This window comes from Elephantulus edwardii, unplaced genomic scaffold (genome assembly GCF_000299155.1).
Source record: "Elephantulus edwardii isolate Elephantulus edwardi_28Jun2011 unplaced genomic scaffold, EleEdw1.0 scaffold00047, whole genome shotgun sequence".
NCBI lineage: Eukaryota > Metazoa > Chordata > Mammalia > Macroscelidea > Macroscelididae > Elephantulus > Elephantulus edwardii.
In genome coordinates this window covers 17155564-17172429 of record NW_006399797.1, presented here as the reverse complement: position 1 = coordinate 17172429, position 16866 = coordinate 17155564, and the positions used below count along the sequence as shown (strand labels likewise).

Below are 16866 nucleotides of genomic sequence, written 5' to 3'. Positions count from 1 at the left end.
AGAGAGAGAGAGAGATAGTTGAGGGTGTATTTCACAACTAAGGGGAGGCAATAGCTCCAAATTGAAATAGAAACTTGTGGTGAGGAGAGTTTTGGGGAAATTCCGACCAAAAAACCCTTCCAACAACAATAACAAAAAAAAATTCTACCAAGACACATATTGTTGGGGTAAAATATCTATCTACAGTACTATTTGTAAACCTAAGTTAATGGCTGAGTTCCAGATAGACTCTTGGCTAACTTTCTCTGATCTAGCCTGACTAATGCCAAAGAGATATCAATGCACCCCACCATTTGAGCCATTTAATATAGGCATCATTTTCTTTTAGCCATTTTGCTCTCCTCAGAGTTCTGGTCTTTAGAAGAAAATTTGCATGAATTTCAGGTTTCTTGTTTTTTTCATTTTTTTTTCCATTCTTTGCCAACTCTCTCACAATCTGGAGAGTTCCATAGATAACCCTCCCTCATCAGCTCTTTACTTTTTATTATCTAAATCTGTTGTGTACGTAAATCTGTATTGGTTCCATGAACTGACACAGGGACTGCAACAACACAAGAGTGGAGACTGTGAAGATGGTACAGGATAAAGGAAGATTTAATTCTGTTACTCACAGGGTCACGAGGCGTTGTAGTTGACTCTTAACCACTACAATATGGACTAAAATCTAATCCATCATACTCAGTTGGTTCCTTAGTGTAGAATCTCAGTATTCCATAATCCACTTTGCACTTTCTGTTAGTCTTACCCCAACTTCTCATTACACGTAGAGGATAGAAATATCCTTTCTGAAAGACATTTTGTTTTTTCAGACTTAGAAAATTAGTCTCAAAGGAAGAAGAATGACTTCTGCTCAGCATGTTATTATGTACTGTGCAGTCAGAACCAACTCACAACTGACGCTCTAGTGGGTTTTCAGAGACAGTAAAACACAGGAGGAGACTGTCCATCTTTCTCTGACAGAGCAGCTAGTGGATTTGAAATGCATGCCTTCATGCTGGCAGCATAACTCCACACCGCTAGGCCATCAGAATGTTCTTCTGCTCTTAATAAAAAGAAAATAATTTTCCTTCTCTCATTTTACCTGTCATGTTATCTCTCAATGATAACATATATCAATATGCTTTTGACTTAATAAACTATTAGATATTATATTCTCCTGCATTCCACTAAGATATTTTCCAAGGCTTTTTAAAAAATTAATTTTAATGAAAGTTTACAGAGACTTTGGATTTCCATTCATTCATTGTTGCACTTTTCTCCCTGACCACCTTTTCCCTCCAATTCACTCTTCTCCTTGAAAAGTAAAACTCTTTCATTGTTATGCAATCCCTCCCTCCCAAGTCTACTCCACTGTTCAGCCTTCATTCCGGAATCCTGTTATGACAATAATACCCAATCATATATCCCTTTTAAACAGTTCTCTCTCTCATCTCTTTCAATGCAGTATACCTCATTCATCTCCTCCTTCTCTATCTTCCCTCAACCCCAATATCAATCCCATTTTACAACAGTGGCCTTATGCAATATTTGTCCTTTGTGACTAAAATATTTTACTCAGCATAATGTCCTCCAGGGTCACCCATTTTACATAATATTGTATGAGTTCCTTGTTTTTCAATACAGCATAGTATTCTACTGTCAATACAGCATAGTATTCTACTGTGTGAATATACCAGAGCTCCTCTACCCATTCATTTGTTGATGGGCACTTGGGTTGTTTTCAGCTCTTTGCTATTTATAAACAAAGACGCAATAAACATGGGTGTGCGTATATCTGCTTGGGAGGCAGTTATGCACTCTTTCAGGTAAATTCCCAGTAGTGGAATTGCTGGGTCAAATGGTATCTCTATTTGCAACTTTTTGAGAAAGCGCCACAATGCTTTCCACAGTGGTTGTACCATTTTACACTCCCACCAACAGTGCATAAAGGTTCCCGTTTCTCCACAACCTTGCCAGCATTTGTTGCTTGCTGTTCTGTTAAATTTTGCTGTTCTTACTGGGGTGAGATGATAGCTTATAGCTGTTTTGACCAAGGCTTTTTTTAAAGTTATTTAATTTCTTTTTAATAGATATTTCTTATTTTCAATTGGCCTTTAATGACTCAGGATCATCTAGCTAAAATAGTTGACTTGCTTTTCTTTCTTTTGCATTTAGGAATTGTGTAGTGTCCTGGACAGAAGAGGAGGCTGGCTCAGCAGGATGAGAATACTCCTCAGCCTCCCAAAATACCAAACAATAGGGTACCAAACAAATAGTACTAAACAAACCAGCAGAGTGGTTCCTAGAATGATACAACAGAGGCCCTGCATCTTCCAGAGTTAATCCTGGTACCATGAACTTGAGATGCTCATGTAAGTGGAGATAGAATTGTTAAAAGGAACCCAGTGAGGGAAAAGGGGGACCCAGATCCCAATTCCTATTCTCTGCTAACTCACATAGAACTTGGGCAAGAATCTGGGCCTTCATTTCATCAGCTGTCCAATCAAATAGTCTCATGACCTGGGGACGCTGGCACCTTGGTTAATTGTCTAAAGAGGTTTTTAAAAGTCTCTGGACTTTTAAAGGAACATTCTTCACATGGGTTTGAACATTTTATTTTTTTTTTAAATAGCAGGCTACAGTACTGTATTTGCTCAGGAGTCAAGAAACCTCTGAAAAGGGAAATAAATTGGACCAGCACATTAACTATTTCTATTCAGGATTTAGTATTATCAGCACATCTTTCCCAGGTGGGAGGTTCTCTTTTGGGGACTCCTTTCAAGAAAGGATACCAAGGTCTCCAAGTCAGACTCCTAGGCAAAGAAAGGAGTTACCATTGGATTTGCAAGGGATGAAATCTTGGGAGAGTTTTAAAACACTGCTAGATTTTTCCATACTTGAAAATACTAAGAATATAACAACTGAAAAGAAGGTTTTTTTCAAACTGAACCTTTATTCTCACCAAATGGAGATTCCTGTGTTCGCAAGCTCAACCAAGAACTGCTTTCATGAGAAAATAATAGTACAAGGATTGTTTCTACTAGTTATAGGGGAAAACTCTTTGTGTCTGAGCTTTTTCTTTGGGCAAAGGGGGATGAGAACAGTGCCTGTTTTATGACTGTGGAGATTACGTGATTCATTCATGTAAACTACTTACGACAGTACCTCAAAAATAGTAATAACTCATTACATGATGATGACAATGTGACAGTAACAGTAATGATGACTTATAAGGGCTATTTCATCAAGACTTGGATATGGAATAAAAACAAAGGGGAAAAGCAATTACCTGTCAGCCCAAAACTTTTTTGCTGCTGACCATTTTCTATGTTCCAGTTACTAGTTCTTCTCACAAATGTGCTGCTTAATTTGCTCCCACCACATGTTAAGACTGCTCTCAAATTAAATGTGACACATGTGCCTTGATTTGGCCAGGAAAGTGTAAGCAGAATTGACATGTATTACACACAGGAAGAAGCTTTAAGAGCCAATGTACTCTCTGTCTCATTCTTTGACCACTGCCCGAGAGACTGTGGAATGTATACTAAGATAGTCTCCATTGATTAGATCCTGAATGAGAGGAAGAGCAACAGCTCTGTTTTGATATACCTTTGACATACAGAATGAGGGAGAAGTAAGTTTTTACCATATTAAGCTACTTTAATTTGAGAGTTATTTTGCTGAAGAGATCACAACAAATTATGGCTAATATTGGGAAGAATGGGAATCCTAGAATACTTAATTGTACTCATGATAAATCTCTACCAAGAAGCTGTTGTCTAAAATACGAACATTGCATGGCTTAAAATCATAAAGAGTGTATCCTTTTTCCATACCTTTCCATTCTGTATGCAGCGCAAACAACTCATGAAATCACACTCTATAAAGAGGAATAGGACATCAGGACTGGAGGAAGACTCATAAACAATCTACCTTATGCAGATGACACAACCTTGCTGAAAGTGAGGCAGATGTGAAATGTTTGCTGCAGAAGATCAAGGACTACAGCCTTCAGTATGGACTACATTTCAAGATTAAGAAAACAAAGGTCCTCACCAAAGTACTAACAGTCAATATCATAATAGATAGAGAAAGGATTGAAGCTTTCAATTATTTCATCTTGCTTGTACCAACGATCAACAGCCTTAGTACCAGCAGTCAGAAAACCAGAGAATGTATTGCTTTGGACAAGTCTGCTGTCAGGGACCTCTCCAAAATACTGAAGAGCAATGATATCAGTTTTAGAAGTAGGGTGCCCCTAATTCAAGCCAGGATCTTCTCACCCACCTGCTATACATTAAAGAGCTGGACAATGAATAAGAATCGCAGAAGAAGAATTGATGTTTTTGAATTGTGGTGCTGGAGAAGGATGTCAAATAGCCCATGGACTGGGATGAAAGACAATGGAAGACAAAAGAATTAAAAGATATGTCTTAGAGAAAGTGCAGGCTGCACGTACCCTGGAGGCAAAGATGGCAAAGCTTCATCGCTCACACTTTGGACATGTAGCTAGGTGAGGCTATTCCTTGGAATGGTGGCAGGTCAATGAAGAAGAGAAAGGCCCTACAATGAGATGGATTGGCCCAAAGACTTGCACAATGGGCTCTAGTGTGTCAAAGATGCTAAGGATGGCACAGGATAGGGCAGGGTTCAGGTCTGTTGTTTATAGGGTCACTGTAAGTTGTATTCAACTTGAAAGCACCTAAGAGCAATTACAGGGTTACACCACCCTGACAGTGTGTGGTTGACAGGTGTCATTGAGTTGGCTCTGACTCATGGCAATGCTAGGTATAACTTAGGAAACATTGCCCAGTCCTGTGCCATCCTCACAATCTCTACCTGCATAAGCTCATTGTTGCAGTAACCATATCAACCTATCTCAACAAGGCTCTTCTTCTTTCCTGACTTTCCAGATTTCCAAGCATGTTGTTCTTTTCCAGGAGTTTGCACCTCCTATTAACTAGCATGAAATATGTGAGATGAAGTTCTATCCTCCTTACTTCTATGGAATACTCTGGCTGCACTTCTTGCACAAAGACTTATTTGTCTTCTTGGGAGCCCATGGCATATGCAATATTCTTCACCAATAACTCAAAGACATCAATTCTTCTTCTGTCTTCTTTATTCATTCTTCAACTCTCATACATATATGAGTCTCATACATGACTTGTGGTAGGCTCAACTGAGTCTTTATATTAACATCTTTGCTCTTTAGCACTTTAAAGTAGTCTTTGTCCACAGATTTGCCAATGTAGCATGCCTCTTGATTTCTTGCATGACGCATGTGTGAACATTGATTATGGATCTAAGTAAAATGAAATACTTGACAAATCCAATATTTTCTCTGTTTATCATTAACCAACAAATGTTACCTAATGTGAGGATTTTTGTTTTATTTCTATCAATATGTAAGACATATGAAAGGCTTTATTTAGTATTTGATCATCTTCTGTGCTTCAAGTCCTCTTCACTTCCAATGAGTCAGGATGTGTCATGTGTATAACACAAATTGTTAATGACTTTATCTTCAATTCTAATGCCACTTTACTCTTCATATGGCCCAGATTCTCAGCATACAGATTTAATGTATATGATGAAAGAATACAACTGTTATGAACACCTTTCCTGATTGTAAAACCATGCGGTATTGCCTTATTTTCTTCCCAATAACTGCCACTTGGCCTATGTACATGTTCTGAATGAGTATAATTAATTGTTCTGTAATACCCATTCTTCTCAAAGTTATTCCTAATTTATTATGATCCACACAGTCAAAAGACTTTGCATAATCAATAAAACACACAAGTCCTACTTCCTGCTTTGTCTTAGTTTGGAAACTCTGCTGAAACGCTCAGTTATGAGGACCTATTTTGCTATTTGAAACACAAGCATAACAGCAACACATAAGCCACCACATTACAACACAGTGAGAACAGTGGCTGTCCTAACACATAAGCTACACTAGTATGAATTTATGATTATTATTAGAACCATCATCATCATTACTTTAAACACTCAATAATATATGTGTTGATAAAAAGGCATTTCTGAAAATAATAATAAATCAGTATATAATTGAATGTATTATATTTGGGCTTATAGATAGATAAATGTAATTGGGCTGATATATAGTTATACTTTTAGGCCTTGATCAAGTTTCCATAATTAATCCTATAATGAAAAATCCTGTTATTTTAAAAAACATCACTAATATTTGTGCATGCATGTAAGAGTGTGTGTGTGTGTGTGTGTGTGTGTGTGTGTGTGTGTGTGTGTGTACCTAGAAGAAGAAGAAATTCTGAAAGTGAAATTTCAGCTTTGTGCTTTTTTACTGACATAAAGTTTACTGTTAATTTATTATCAATTTCCAAAACTGTTTACATCGCCCTCTTATTGGTTTGGGCAGATAGTATATAGTTTTTTAAGTTTTGTCTGAGCCCCCAAATCTACCCACATTCTCATAATTATTGCACTGGTCCTACCATTACTATCTTTGTTGACAATAGATAAGTGAGACCTTTTTACTTGGTGAAATTTATAAGGGTTTAATCAAGCAAAATTCCATCCCTTTATAAGGAACTTAATCCTGTAGGTATTTTTGAAGATTTTGCTGCCCCAAATAGGAGAGCAGAAGCATTATGTGGAATTAACAAAATATTCTGTGAACATAGATGCAGAAAGAAGTAGGGTTCAAATTTCTGCATATTTCTTCACTAACACCCATTACCTGCCCAGGGCTGATGGAGTTCTTTCTCCTCCTTGGATTGTCTGCTCATAGGACTTGAAATGACTCTTCTGATTCCCCAGATGGGGCAGCAGTAAGTCTCTTGGCATGGCAGGACCTCACAAAAAGTGATTTCTGGTATTTGGAAGGAAGGCTGTGTGGTTGCCAGGGATATATTAGGTGCTGTGTGGCATTGGGAGAAGGGAAGAAAGCAACAAGGTTAACTGGAAAGGCTGGTTTCTCTTACTGAAAATTCACATGAAACAAGGCTGAAAGGCTGAGTGTGAGGGTGCAGGAATGTGAAGACCTTACCTGAGGAGGAGACCGTGGCTGGCAGGACTGGCTTCAGAGAGCCTGTGATATTGCTGGAGGAAGAGAACAAACACTTAATGAAGGAAGTTTCAAGAATTCTCCTCAAAGAAAATTAAGACTTTAACTCTCACCTTGGAAGGACACTTGAAGCAAGACGGTCTTGATCTTTCAAGCTAAGTATGTAAAGGAACACTATTGTCAACGCGCTGTGAAGAGAGAAGGAAAAAAGAGACGGGAAAGCTGACATGGCACATTTGGCTCCAGATATAACTCACACATACTGCTGGCCAACGATGCTCCCTAACAGGCCACACAGATGGGAGGGGAGGAGTCAGAAAAATCACAGCTATAGAAACCATGGAAACCAACACAGCTATGCCTTCTGCCCTGCTAAGAGAAAATCCTTGGCTTCCTGGATCTCAGGGCTCCTGGGGGAATCCAGGCTGATGGATTTTTCCTCAGAGCAGCCCCTTAACCCTGGTAAACTGTCTCTGAAGTGTCTGTCACTAGTGGAAAATTACAAGAGGAAGTATATGAATAGCTGGAGACAGCCCTCTGCTCCTTGCAGGAAAAAGTCTGGGCCAAGTTCACATGGCACTGATGGGGGTCATCTGCACCATCACAGTTGGAGATGAAAGGCGGCTGCTGATTCTAGACCTTTGGCTGCTTCTTTGACATCTTCTGATGTCTGTCTTCTGAATAGAGCTCAATAAATTGGACAAAGAAAGGGGAAGAAATGCAATAAAGCATCCATTTCCACACTTTAAATTGACAGGTATCTCTTTCTCCTCTAATTATCAGAATATCTATATATTGTTGCTGTTGTTATGTGCCATTGAGTCAAGATACACACAAACACACACACACACACACACATACACACATACAAACAAACAGAGAGAAACTCTCTCTTAAAGGTGAGGAGGTTTGGGGAACTAAACCCAATGCCATTCTTCATATGGGGGAGCCTTCAAGACTCACAAATTCTAAAGTCTGCCCAAGAATTTTGCAGTCATTATGCTGGATTTGAAACAGCCTGTGTTACCTAACTTGACCTCTTACCAGTCTGACTTCATACCTAGTTCCTAATGAATTTGTAAATCTATCAAATGTGAAGGATTTACTGCTGTTTCACATTTGGAGAGGGAACTCAGTATGATTGGAGGTTTCCAGTTTGTACACTGCTGGTTCAGTGATTGGGGTACTCGGGATGGGTTTGTCAGAGGCAATGAGATTGGCACAGGATAGAGCACGGTTTAGGGCTGTTGTACATAGGGTCGCTATGAGTTGCAAATGACTCGATGGCACATAACAACAACAACAACAACAACACTGCTGGTGGTGCTTTTAAACATTTTATCTCCCAAATAAGAAAACTGAGAGTCATTATATAGAATCATTAAGTATACACAAAGAAATGTGCTGCACTTTTGATCTCCAGTTCGTCAAGAAAATAAGAAGCAACTTGTTACTGCCTAGAACTACCCTGCCTGGAAACAGTGAGGCACAGCCTCATCACACAGATTTGGATTGTCACCCTGAATAATGCTTGCTGGAGTTCAAGGTCTTTTACTCTGTTCACCAGTTCTTCCCACTCTCCACTCTGCTCCCCAAAAGTAATCCTTAACTATTATTTTCTGATTTGTCTCTGTCATCTGTTTAATGCATAACCCAAGGAACTTCAGGCCCATCAAATAGAAAAGAACCCCCTCTCTCCATTGAGAGAAAATTCTCTTTGTTTGATTCTTTTAGGGTACACAATAAGCCAGAAACAAGAGAAAATATGCCTTATACTTCCACTTCTGGAATTGGGTAGTCGACAGTTTTAGAATTCATAAGATCTAGTAATCCCATAACAAAAGTAAGATCTTGTCCATCCTTAGAACAGTCAATCACACGAGATCAAAAGGACAGTGTGTCCAGGACAAAGCTCAAGTGGCAGGAAGGCAGAGGATTGAAGGATGGATGGAAAGAACCACAGGGACGAAGTGAGAAGAGTGTTGCTACAATGTGGAGATTATCATCAATGACAAAAAACATGTATGAATATTTCAGTGGAAAACCAATCTGTTCTGTAAACTTTCATTCAAATAATAATAAAAGTGTCTGGGTATTTTTTTTTAATGGTAGTAATATTTTCACCTCAGAATTGACTCTTTCTAATGAATTTTTCTAGAAGTCTATGTCCACAGAGAATGTTCTGTATGTCTGATAAAGATGAGTCCTTACATTGTCCTGAGTTAAGAATACCAACAGGAAAGGACAAGTGTGCCTCATATGAGAAATGTGTCAAGGTTTCTGTAAGAATTCTGTAAAATGGTGTGAAGTACTGGAGTAAACTTCCCGCAATAAACAGGAACAAATGTGAAAGTGCGAAGGGGACAAAAGAGGAGAGAGCAGCCCATGTCTTCTGTGATTAGGAAGCTGCTGTAGAGCAAAGATCTGAAGCACCTAGCAAAAGCAGATGCCAAACACCTAGGGAAAGCAGATGCCAGAGAATGACTGTCTCTCTTGAAACAAGGCCAGAAGTGAGCCCTTTCCCACACCACCAACAAAGCAGGTTTTTTGTGAGATAAATGCTCCTTTTACCATGCGAATAGCCAGAATGAAAACAAGAAAGAAATAGTCAATGGCTCGAGGACACATGCAAAAGCCCTAAGGAGCACAGGTTGACCAGGCTCCAGGCCGGAGGGGCCAACACAGCAGCAACAGAAGCCTCAGGATCACAGGCCAGAGAAAGATCCTTGCACCCGGCAGGAGATAACTCCCACATCAACCCCTCCTCCTCACCAGGGACAGGAGAGATGGCTGCCCACAAGCCATCCAATGTTTGCATAGCAAATACCGCATTTGCTTGATTTAACTATTTGGTAAATTTCACTTGAACCTTAGGATGATCTTATAGTGCCTTTGGTGTAAAATCATTACTGAAGAATTCAGAAGAATTCTGAAAATTATAGTAGAGTGGACTTCCTTCTTACTCCATTAACATAAGAAGATAGGAAGGAGAAGAAAGATATTTATAAAAGTAAGAAAGAATGGAGAGCAAGTGGAAATGTGTGTACACACACACACACACACACACACACACACACACACACACAGGAACTGATGACAAGGTATCAGATGACTGAAAGAAACCCTCCATTTAAGGCGACCTCCTTCATTCCACATTTAAGTACAAATGCCTGTGCTTTGTTCTTTGAGCTGAGTTCAGAAAGGGCATTCTCATCTTTAAGCTGACTAGAATGTCCGCCTCAGTGAAAGGGCTCCTTCTCTTCAAAGAAAATAGAAGGTCAAGCCCCGTTCATATGTAAGAAAAGAAAAGAAAAGACAAGAAGGAGGTGGGGGAAGAACTTGACATAGCATAACATTGACGTTTTTCTTACCAAAATGCCATCACAGCAATTAGAGATATCACCAAGGTCTGGAAAACCCAGTTAGGACACGACTGTTTTTTTCCTGAAAAATAAACCTATAAAAAGATTCAGTAACGAAGCAGTGATAAAATAGAGAATTGTTCCCAGTAATGACCTTTTCTGCTCCCACAGAATGGTGGGTGTGCTCTCCTCAAAGTACACTTCCCTCCTCCTCGCTGCTCCTCAGAAAACAAGCTTCTTTCAAAGTCTACCTCAGTCACTCCTTTTCTTTAATTCTCTGGCTACAGTATTCTCTCTTTTCACCAAAACCCTGCAGGACAATCATCTATTCCACTTGTCTTTGCAGTTTATGCCTTTATCCTCCCTATCAGACCTGACACTGTCGGAACCCAGGGGTTTATTTCTTCTAAAAGAATACTTTTGAAAATCAAAAGATTCAAGACAAGAAGGAATAAATTCCAGTGAAAGAATTCTAAGCATATGACAAACACGGTAAAGATATTTGCAGCATGAAATCCTAGCAAGGACTCATTAAATAAAAAACATCAATATCCAATTCTAACCTCTAAGCTCTGGGCTTGTGTATTATTTATTCTGGATCCAGTCAACAAATATTTATTAACCACTACCATGCATAGCTATACATCAGAGAGCTGAACAATAAGTATGACAGAAGAAAAATTGATTCCTTTGAGTTGTGGTGTTGGAAAAAAGGACTGAATATCTCCCTTTTTCTGCTAAAAGAACAAACAGTTATGTCTTGGAGAAGGTGCAGCTGCAGTGCTCCTTGGAAGCAAAGATGGTGAAGCTTTGTCTCTTTGGACATGTAGCTAGATGAGTCTATTCCTTGGAAAGGGACCTCATTCTTGGAAAGGTGCAGGGTCAGAAAAGGACACAAAGACTCCCAATGAGATGGCTTGACACAGTGACTTCAGCAATGGGCTCTAGCATGTCAGAGATGATGAGGTTAGCACAAGATCAGGCAAATTTCAGGATGGTTGGTTGGTCATTGCGTCTCTGTAAGTCATACTCAACTTGATGTCACATAATAACCACCAGGCATAACATTATAAGGAATATAAAAATAAGTAAATTTACAGGCTCTAGAGATCTTTAAGACTCTAACAATTGACATGGAAACTTGCATAATGGAGGGGAATTGAGCTAAAAAAACAGGCAGAGGCTTCCAGGTCAAGTCAATGAGGTACCACAGCAAAGCAGCTCACAGGTTTCACACCCTGTGCTCACACCTCAATCTTCCACTCTTTTCTCCACAAGCTCCATTTTTGAAGCATAAACCTGCCAGTTTTTTATATTGTTCTCAACAGATGAACTTCATTAGCTTCTCCATGCTTATGGCCCTGGGCCTACATCTATAAGTGTGCCTTGACTTGACCTAATCCCTCATCTGATTTCAGAAGACTCCAGAGGGATTTCAGTTAATCCTCAAATCCCTTTTCCCTTTGGAATTTAGTAATGCATTTGTAGATGGAGAATGGGTAGTCATCTGCTTACAAAGGTTAAAGTATGATGGTTTTAACTGATGCTATCTGCAGTGGAGTCTGTTCTGACTCCTAGTGGCCCCCCTTATATTGTCAAGTCTGTAGCTCTTTAAAGGAGCAGAAATCCTTTTCCTAAAAAGTAGCTGATGTTGTTGAACCACCAACCTTTCTGTTCGCAAACCAATAAACAATCAGAGTTCTTTAATTTTTATTGCTATATAATGAAATGATATCTTGTGAGATCATCAACTAAGATAACAATATTCAGCATTCCTGTGAAAGTTAATAACTTAAAAAAAATTTTATTGGTTTGCTGTCAGTCATACATTTTTCCATACCATGTTTCATATATGTATTTCATTCATGTATGTATTTTGTACGATCATTCATACACATTGTATTTTATATAGTTAATTACTGTTGATCTATGCTTATTATCACCCTTTTCATGGGGATGTTTTCAAGTCTCTGTTGAATCTTTTCTATTTCTTTACCCTCTGAACTGCTGATTGACTTCTGCTTTCTTGGTGATTTTTCCCCTTCCCCCCTTTTTTAAAATTTATTATTAATTTCAATGAAAATTTACAGAGACTTTGAACTTCCATTCATTCATTGTTGTACTTTTCTCCCCTCCCAACCCTCACCCCCAGTATACTCTTCTCTTTGAAAAGTAAAAGAAAAATTCTTTGATTGTTTTACAATCCCTCCCCTCAGGTCCACTCCACTATGCAGCTTTCGTTCTGGAGTTCCATCATGACAAAAATACCTCATCACATATATCTTTTAAACTGTTTTCTTCCTCATCTGTTTTAATGCAGTATACATTATTTATCCCATCTTTCTCAGTCTCTCCCCAACCTCGATGTCAGTCCTGTTTTACAACAGGGGCACCATGCAGTATCTGTCTTTTTGTGACTGAGATACTTCACTCAGCATAATGACTCTTTCAGGGTCACTTATTTTGAATAATATTGCATGAGTTCCTTGTTTTTCAATGCATTGTAGTATTCCATTGTGTGAATATACCACAGCTTCTCTACGCATTCTTTTGCTGATGGACACTTAGGGTGTTTGCAATGTCTTGCTATTGTGAACGAAGCCACAATAAACATGGTGTGCATATATCTGCTTGTGTTTAAGTTATGGTCTCTTTGGGTATATTCCCAGTAGTGGAATTGCTGGGTCAAATGGTATCTATATTTGCAACTTTTTGAGAAAGCGCCATACCGCCTTCCACAGTGGTTGCACCATTTTACACTTCCACCAACAGTGAATACAAGTTCCAGTTTCTCCACAACCTTGCCAGCATTTGTTGCTTGCTGTTCTGTTAAATTTTGGTATTCTTACTGGGGTGAGATGATATCTCACAGGTGTTTTGCCCCTTCTCCTTTTTATGGCTTCTCTATTTTCCTTCCCTTTACACTTTTGAATATTATACACAATCAGCTCAGTTATCCTCCTGTTTTCATAATAGTGGTCTTATACAGTATTTATCCTTATGTAACTGAGTTATTTCACCCAGCATAATGCTATCTAGGCTTCCCTATGTTCCCTATGGTATTTTACAAAATCATTGTTTATTAGGGCTGTGAAGTTCTCCTTTGTATGAATGTACCAAAATTTCTCAATCCATACGTTTGTTGGTGGACATTGCTATTGTGAATAACACTTGTATGAACATAGGTTTACATATTTGATTGACACAGTGACTGCCGCAATGGGCTCTGTGTGTCAGCAAGTATGAGGATGGCACAGGATAGAACTGGGTTCATATCTTTTGTTCATAGGGTCACTACAAGTTGTTCTCAATTCAACAGCACCTAATAACAACATATTCCTATCAGTGGAATAGCTGGGTCATATGGGATTTCTATGTTCAGCCTTTGTTCCTAGGTGTCTCTGGGTATTGTAAATGGTATTACTTTCTCGGTTTCCTTCTCTGAATTCTTTTTGTAACTGCAGAGGAATCACATTAACTTTTGGATATTCCTCTGAGAAGTCAAATGTCATTCTTTTGTACCACAAAGAGACAAAGAGTTCCTATGTAAACACTTGACATGCATAGGGGGTAAATAAGGGAATCCAACAACAAAAAAAGCAAAAATCATTTGTAATTTCTCTAGAGATACTCCCCCTGCCCTCAATTTCTCTCTGTGTATGTAAAAGATCACCTGTGTTTATTATAAATATAAGTCTATTTACCTTGTTGGGTTTTTTGGGACTGGATCTTCTCGGAGAAGATACACTAGCAGCTCTGCTAAATTTGCTTTTTAAAAAGAAAGAGAGAAAATTTATTACAATTCAAATGCTTCTTGAGGCATTATACCAAAAAAGCCTACTCCGTCATTCTAACAGCACTACAGCTTCCTTTGAATTATGGTAATTTTGTAAAAAAGGAAAAATCAAAACAATTGACAGTTCCTTTTGTGGAAAAGAAAGCTAATAAGCATAAATGAATGCATTAAATACTACATTTCTCAAAACCAAACCCCAGGAAATGTGCATTTAACCTACTTAAGTAATAATTTAAAAAAAAAAATAATGTTTTACCCCTAAGAACTAAATGTGGTTTTCTATATTTAGAAATGACCTTGTTAAAGGAGAAGCCTCCCTTGTGGTATAATGTAGTACATTCTTGAACAATTGTTATCAAGCATATGCCCAATGTTTTGTTTTAAGACACTGGGATGAGATTTGGGAAAGTAGGAAAAACTAATCATACCAAAGTATTTTTAAAACAAAAGTGAGAACTTCATTATGAGAAAGTAACAAGTGCTGCTTGTTAAATTTTTTTAAAAAAATAAAAAACAAACTAAGGCTGGCCTAGTTATGAAAACATCCCACCCTTTCCTTTCCTGAATTTCTGTTGTAATCCTGAGTGTACCTGATTGAACTGGCTTCACTGACAGAGGACTTCAAACTACTGAGCCGCTTTAGCCTGGCCAGCTTTCTGTTCCATATTTCTAACTCTTCTATCCTTTCTTCAAGGTTGTTGGTTAGTTTGCAGAGCTGCTTCACTGCACCTACATTCTCCATAAAGATCTGGTCCTAAAAGGGAAAAGAACAGATATTATATGAATTTATAGTGTGAGACCACCAGGGAGCTGTCCAGAGCCCATTCTAGTCAGTTGGAACCCACCATTGAAAATGCTTATACACACACAACCTCAAGCTCATTCAAGATAAATCGAGAGAGTGTGGAAACCTAATGTGGGCTTGCTGTACTGCCAGCTGGGCTGTAAAGCTGCTTATGTTCAATTTGCAATAAAATGGAAATATGTCCTTGTACCCTCAATAGAGAATGGAGCTGAAGGACACTGTCAAGTTTGGAATCTAAAGATTTATTTTTTATGATTATTACACTGTATTTAAAACTCATAAAAAGAAAGTCAGAACTGGTTTCTGAATGTTGATTTGTACATTCATCCCCAAGTCCTCATACGAAATTATTCCAGCTCTCCCTGGTAGAGGGCACACCACAATGTTCAGATTGAGGAAAAAGGGAGACTTGGACTTTTCTCCAGGTTCTGATACCTACTAGATGTGAGACCTGAGGTTGAATGCAACAGTCAAGGCTTCCATTTCTTCATTTATAAATGACAGGATAATTCCTGAGGGCTCATTTCTACTTCATCATCCATGCACTGTGCATTTTAACCTAACTCTCAAATAAGATAAAATATAAAACAACAGAAAGGGGAGGCTAACTGAAGTCAAGAAGGCCTGGTCACCATGCCCCTGCTCACAAATCTCATGATAACACAAACATGTGTATCCATCTCAAAACCATAACAGAAACCAGCCCTCCAAACAGAAAGTGTTCATTGACTCCCACCCCAGCACTCATGACCTCGTTTTCTTGCCTCATTCTGTTTACAAGTTTTTCCAAATTCCTGGTACTCTCTGAATCTCATGATGTTGTCTTAGAGGCCACTGAGCTATAATTTTCTATTTGCAATCACACCATTAGACAGAGTAGACACATTCCATACGGTGTTTTAGGTTATATCCTTATGGGAGCAAAACAGGTTTTTTCTCTCTCACAGAGTCACTAGGTGGATTTGAATCCCTAACAATTTAGTTAGGGAGCACTGGTGACCTAGTGGCAAGAAGCTCAGCTGCAATCCTGAAGGCACACAGTTCGAGTCCACTATATGTTCTTCAGGAGAAGGATGAGCAATCTCCTTCTGCCTCAGAAAACCTACTGGGTGGCTTCCTTGTTCTCCATTTTGTGACCAAGGAACCTCACACAGGAGCTCCCTTAATAAAGCTGCTTTGCGCCTAGGAGCAACATGCCAAGGAGCGATGCCAGGGTGCGACACACTGGGGAGTGATGCTGGAACTTGAGTGAGGTACTTGGGGGTCATCACTACTGTTTGGCTGGATCATGTGGAACCCCTTAAGCTCAATCAGAAGGGAGCAAAACAGCTTTGTTTGTCTTTGAAGGGAAAACCAAGTTTTCTTGGTTTTCCAGTCAACTCACTGCACTCTGACTTGCATCTCCTCACATCCAGTCCATCAACTGCCTTTATCCCAGAGTACCTTGGGCTACCCTAGCTGTGGCATTTCTCAAACAGAGGAGGCTGCTTCCACAAGCCTTTTCTCTATTGAACTAAAGCATATCATCCCTTGGGTTAGAAGGCAGAGAGAAACCCCAGGCAGGGTAGCTGTCCCACACACTTCTGGAGCAGTAACTTCAGATCAAGAATCTGCTATCACCTCAGACATGAAAAACTCTACCACATCAATGTCACATAGGAAGTAGGCTACCTTAACACCTACAAAAGCCCAAAGCAAGATGTAACCCCCAAAAAAGCGACAGTGTATCAATAGATTTCCTGAAGCCAGAATATCTGATGAAACTTTCTGACATACAATTTAAAAGAACAAAGATTGAATATTTTCAATGGGTGAAAGAGAAACTTGAAGAATTACAAGACACTGCAAGGAAAAGCTTTAAAAAAAAAAA

The 16866-nt window shown here is 39.0% G+C and overlaps 1 protein-coding gene across 1 annotated transcript in view; it reads right to left on the bottom strand.

Annotated features, from left to right (window-relative positions):
- MYRFL (myelin regulatory factor-like) overlaps positions 1-16866 on the bottom strand; it is a gene marked incomplete at its 5' end in the record, with an annotated part of 174930 nt that overhangs the window by 32662 nt on the left and 125402 nt on the right. The window contains 6 exons of the mRNA XM_006886110.1: positions 6707-6886; positions 7016-7068; positions 7147-7221; positions 10405-10490; positions 14100-14163; positions 14782-14945. Of these exons, the coding sequence (XP_006886172.1) occupies positions 6707-6886; positions 7016-7068; positions 7147-7221; positions 10405-10490; positions 14100-14163; positions 14782-14945 (622 nt within the window). The remainder of the gene's footprint in view (positions 1-6706; positions 6887-7015; positions 7069-7146; positions 7222-10404; positions 10491-14099; positions 14164-14781; positions 14946-16866) is intronic.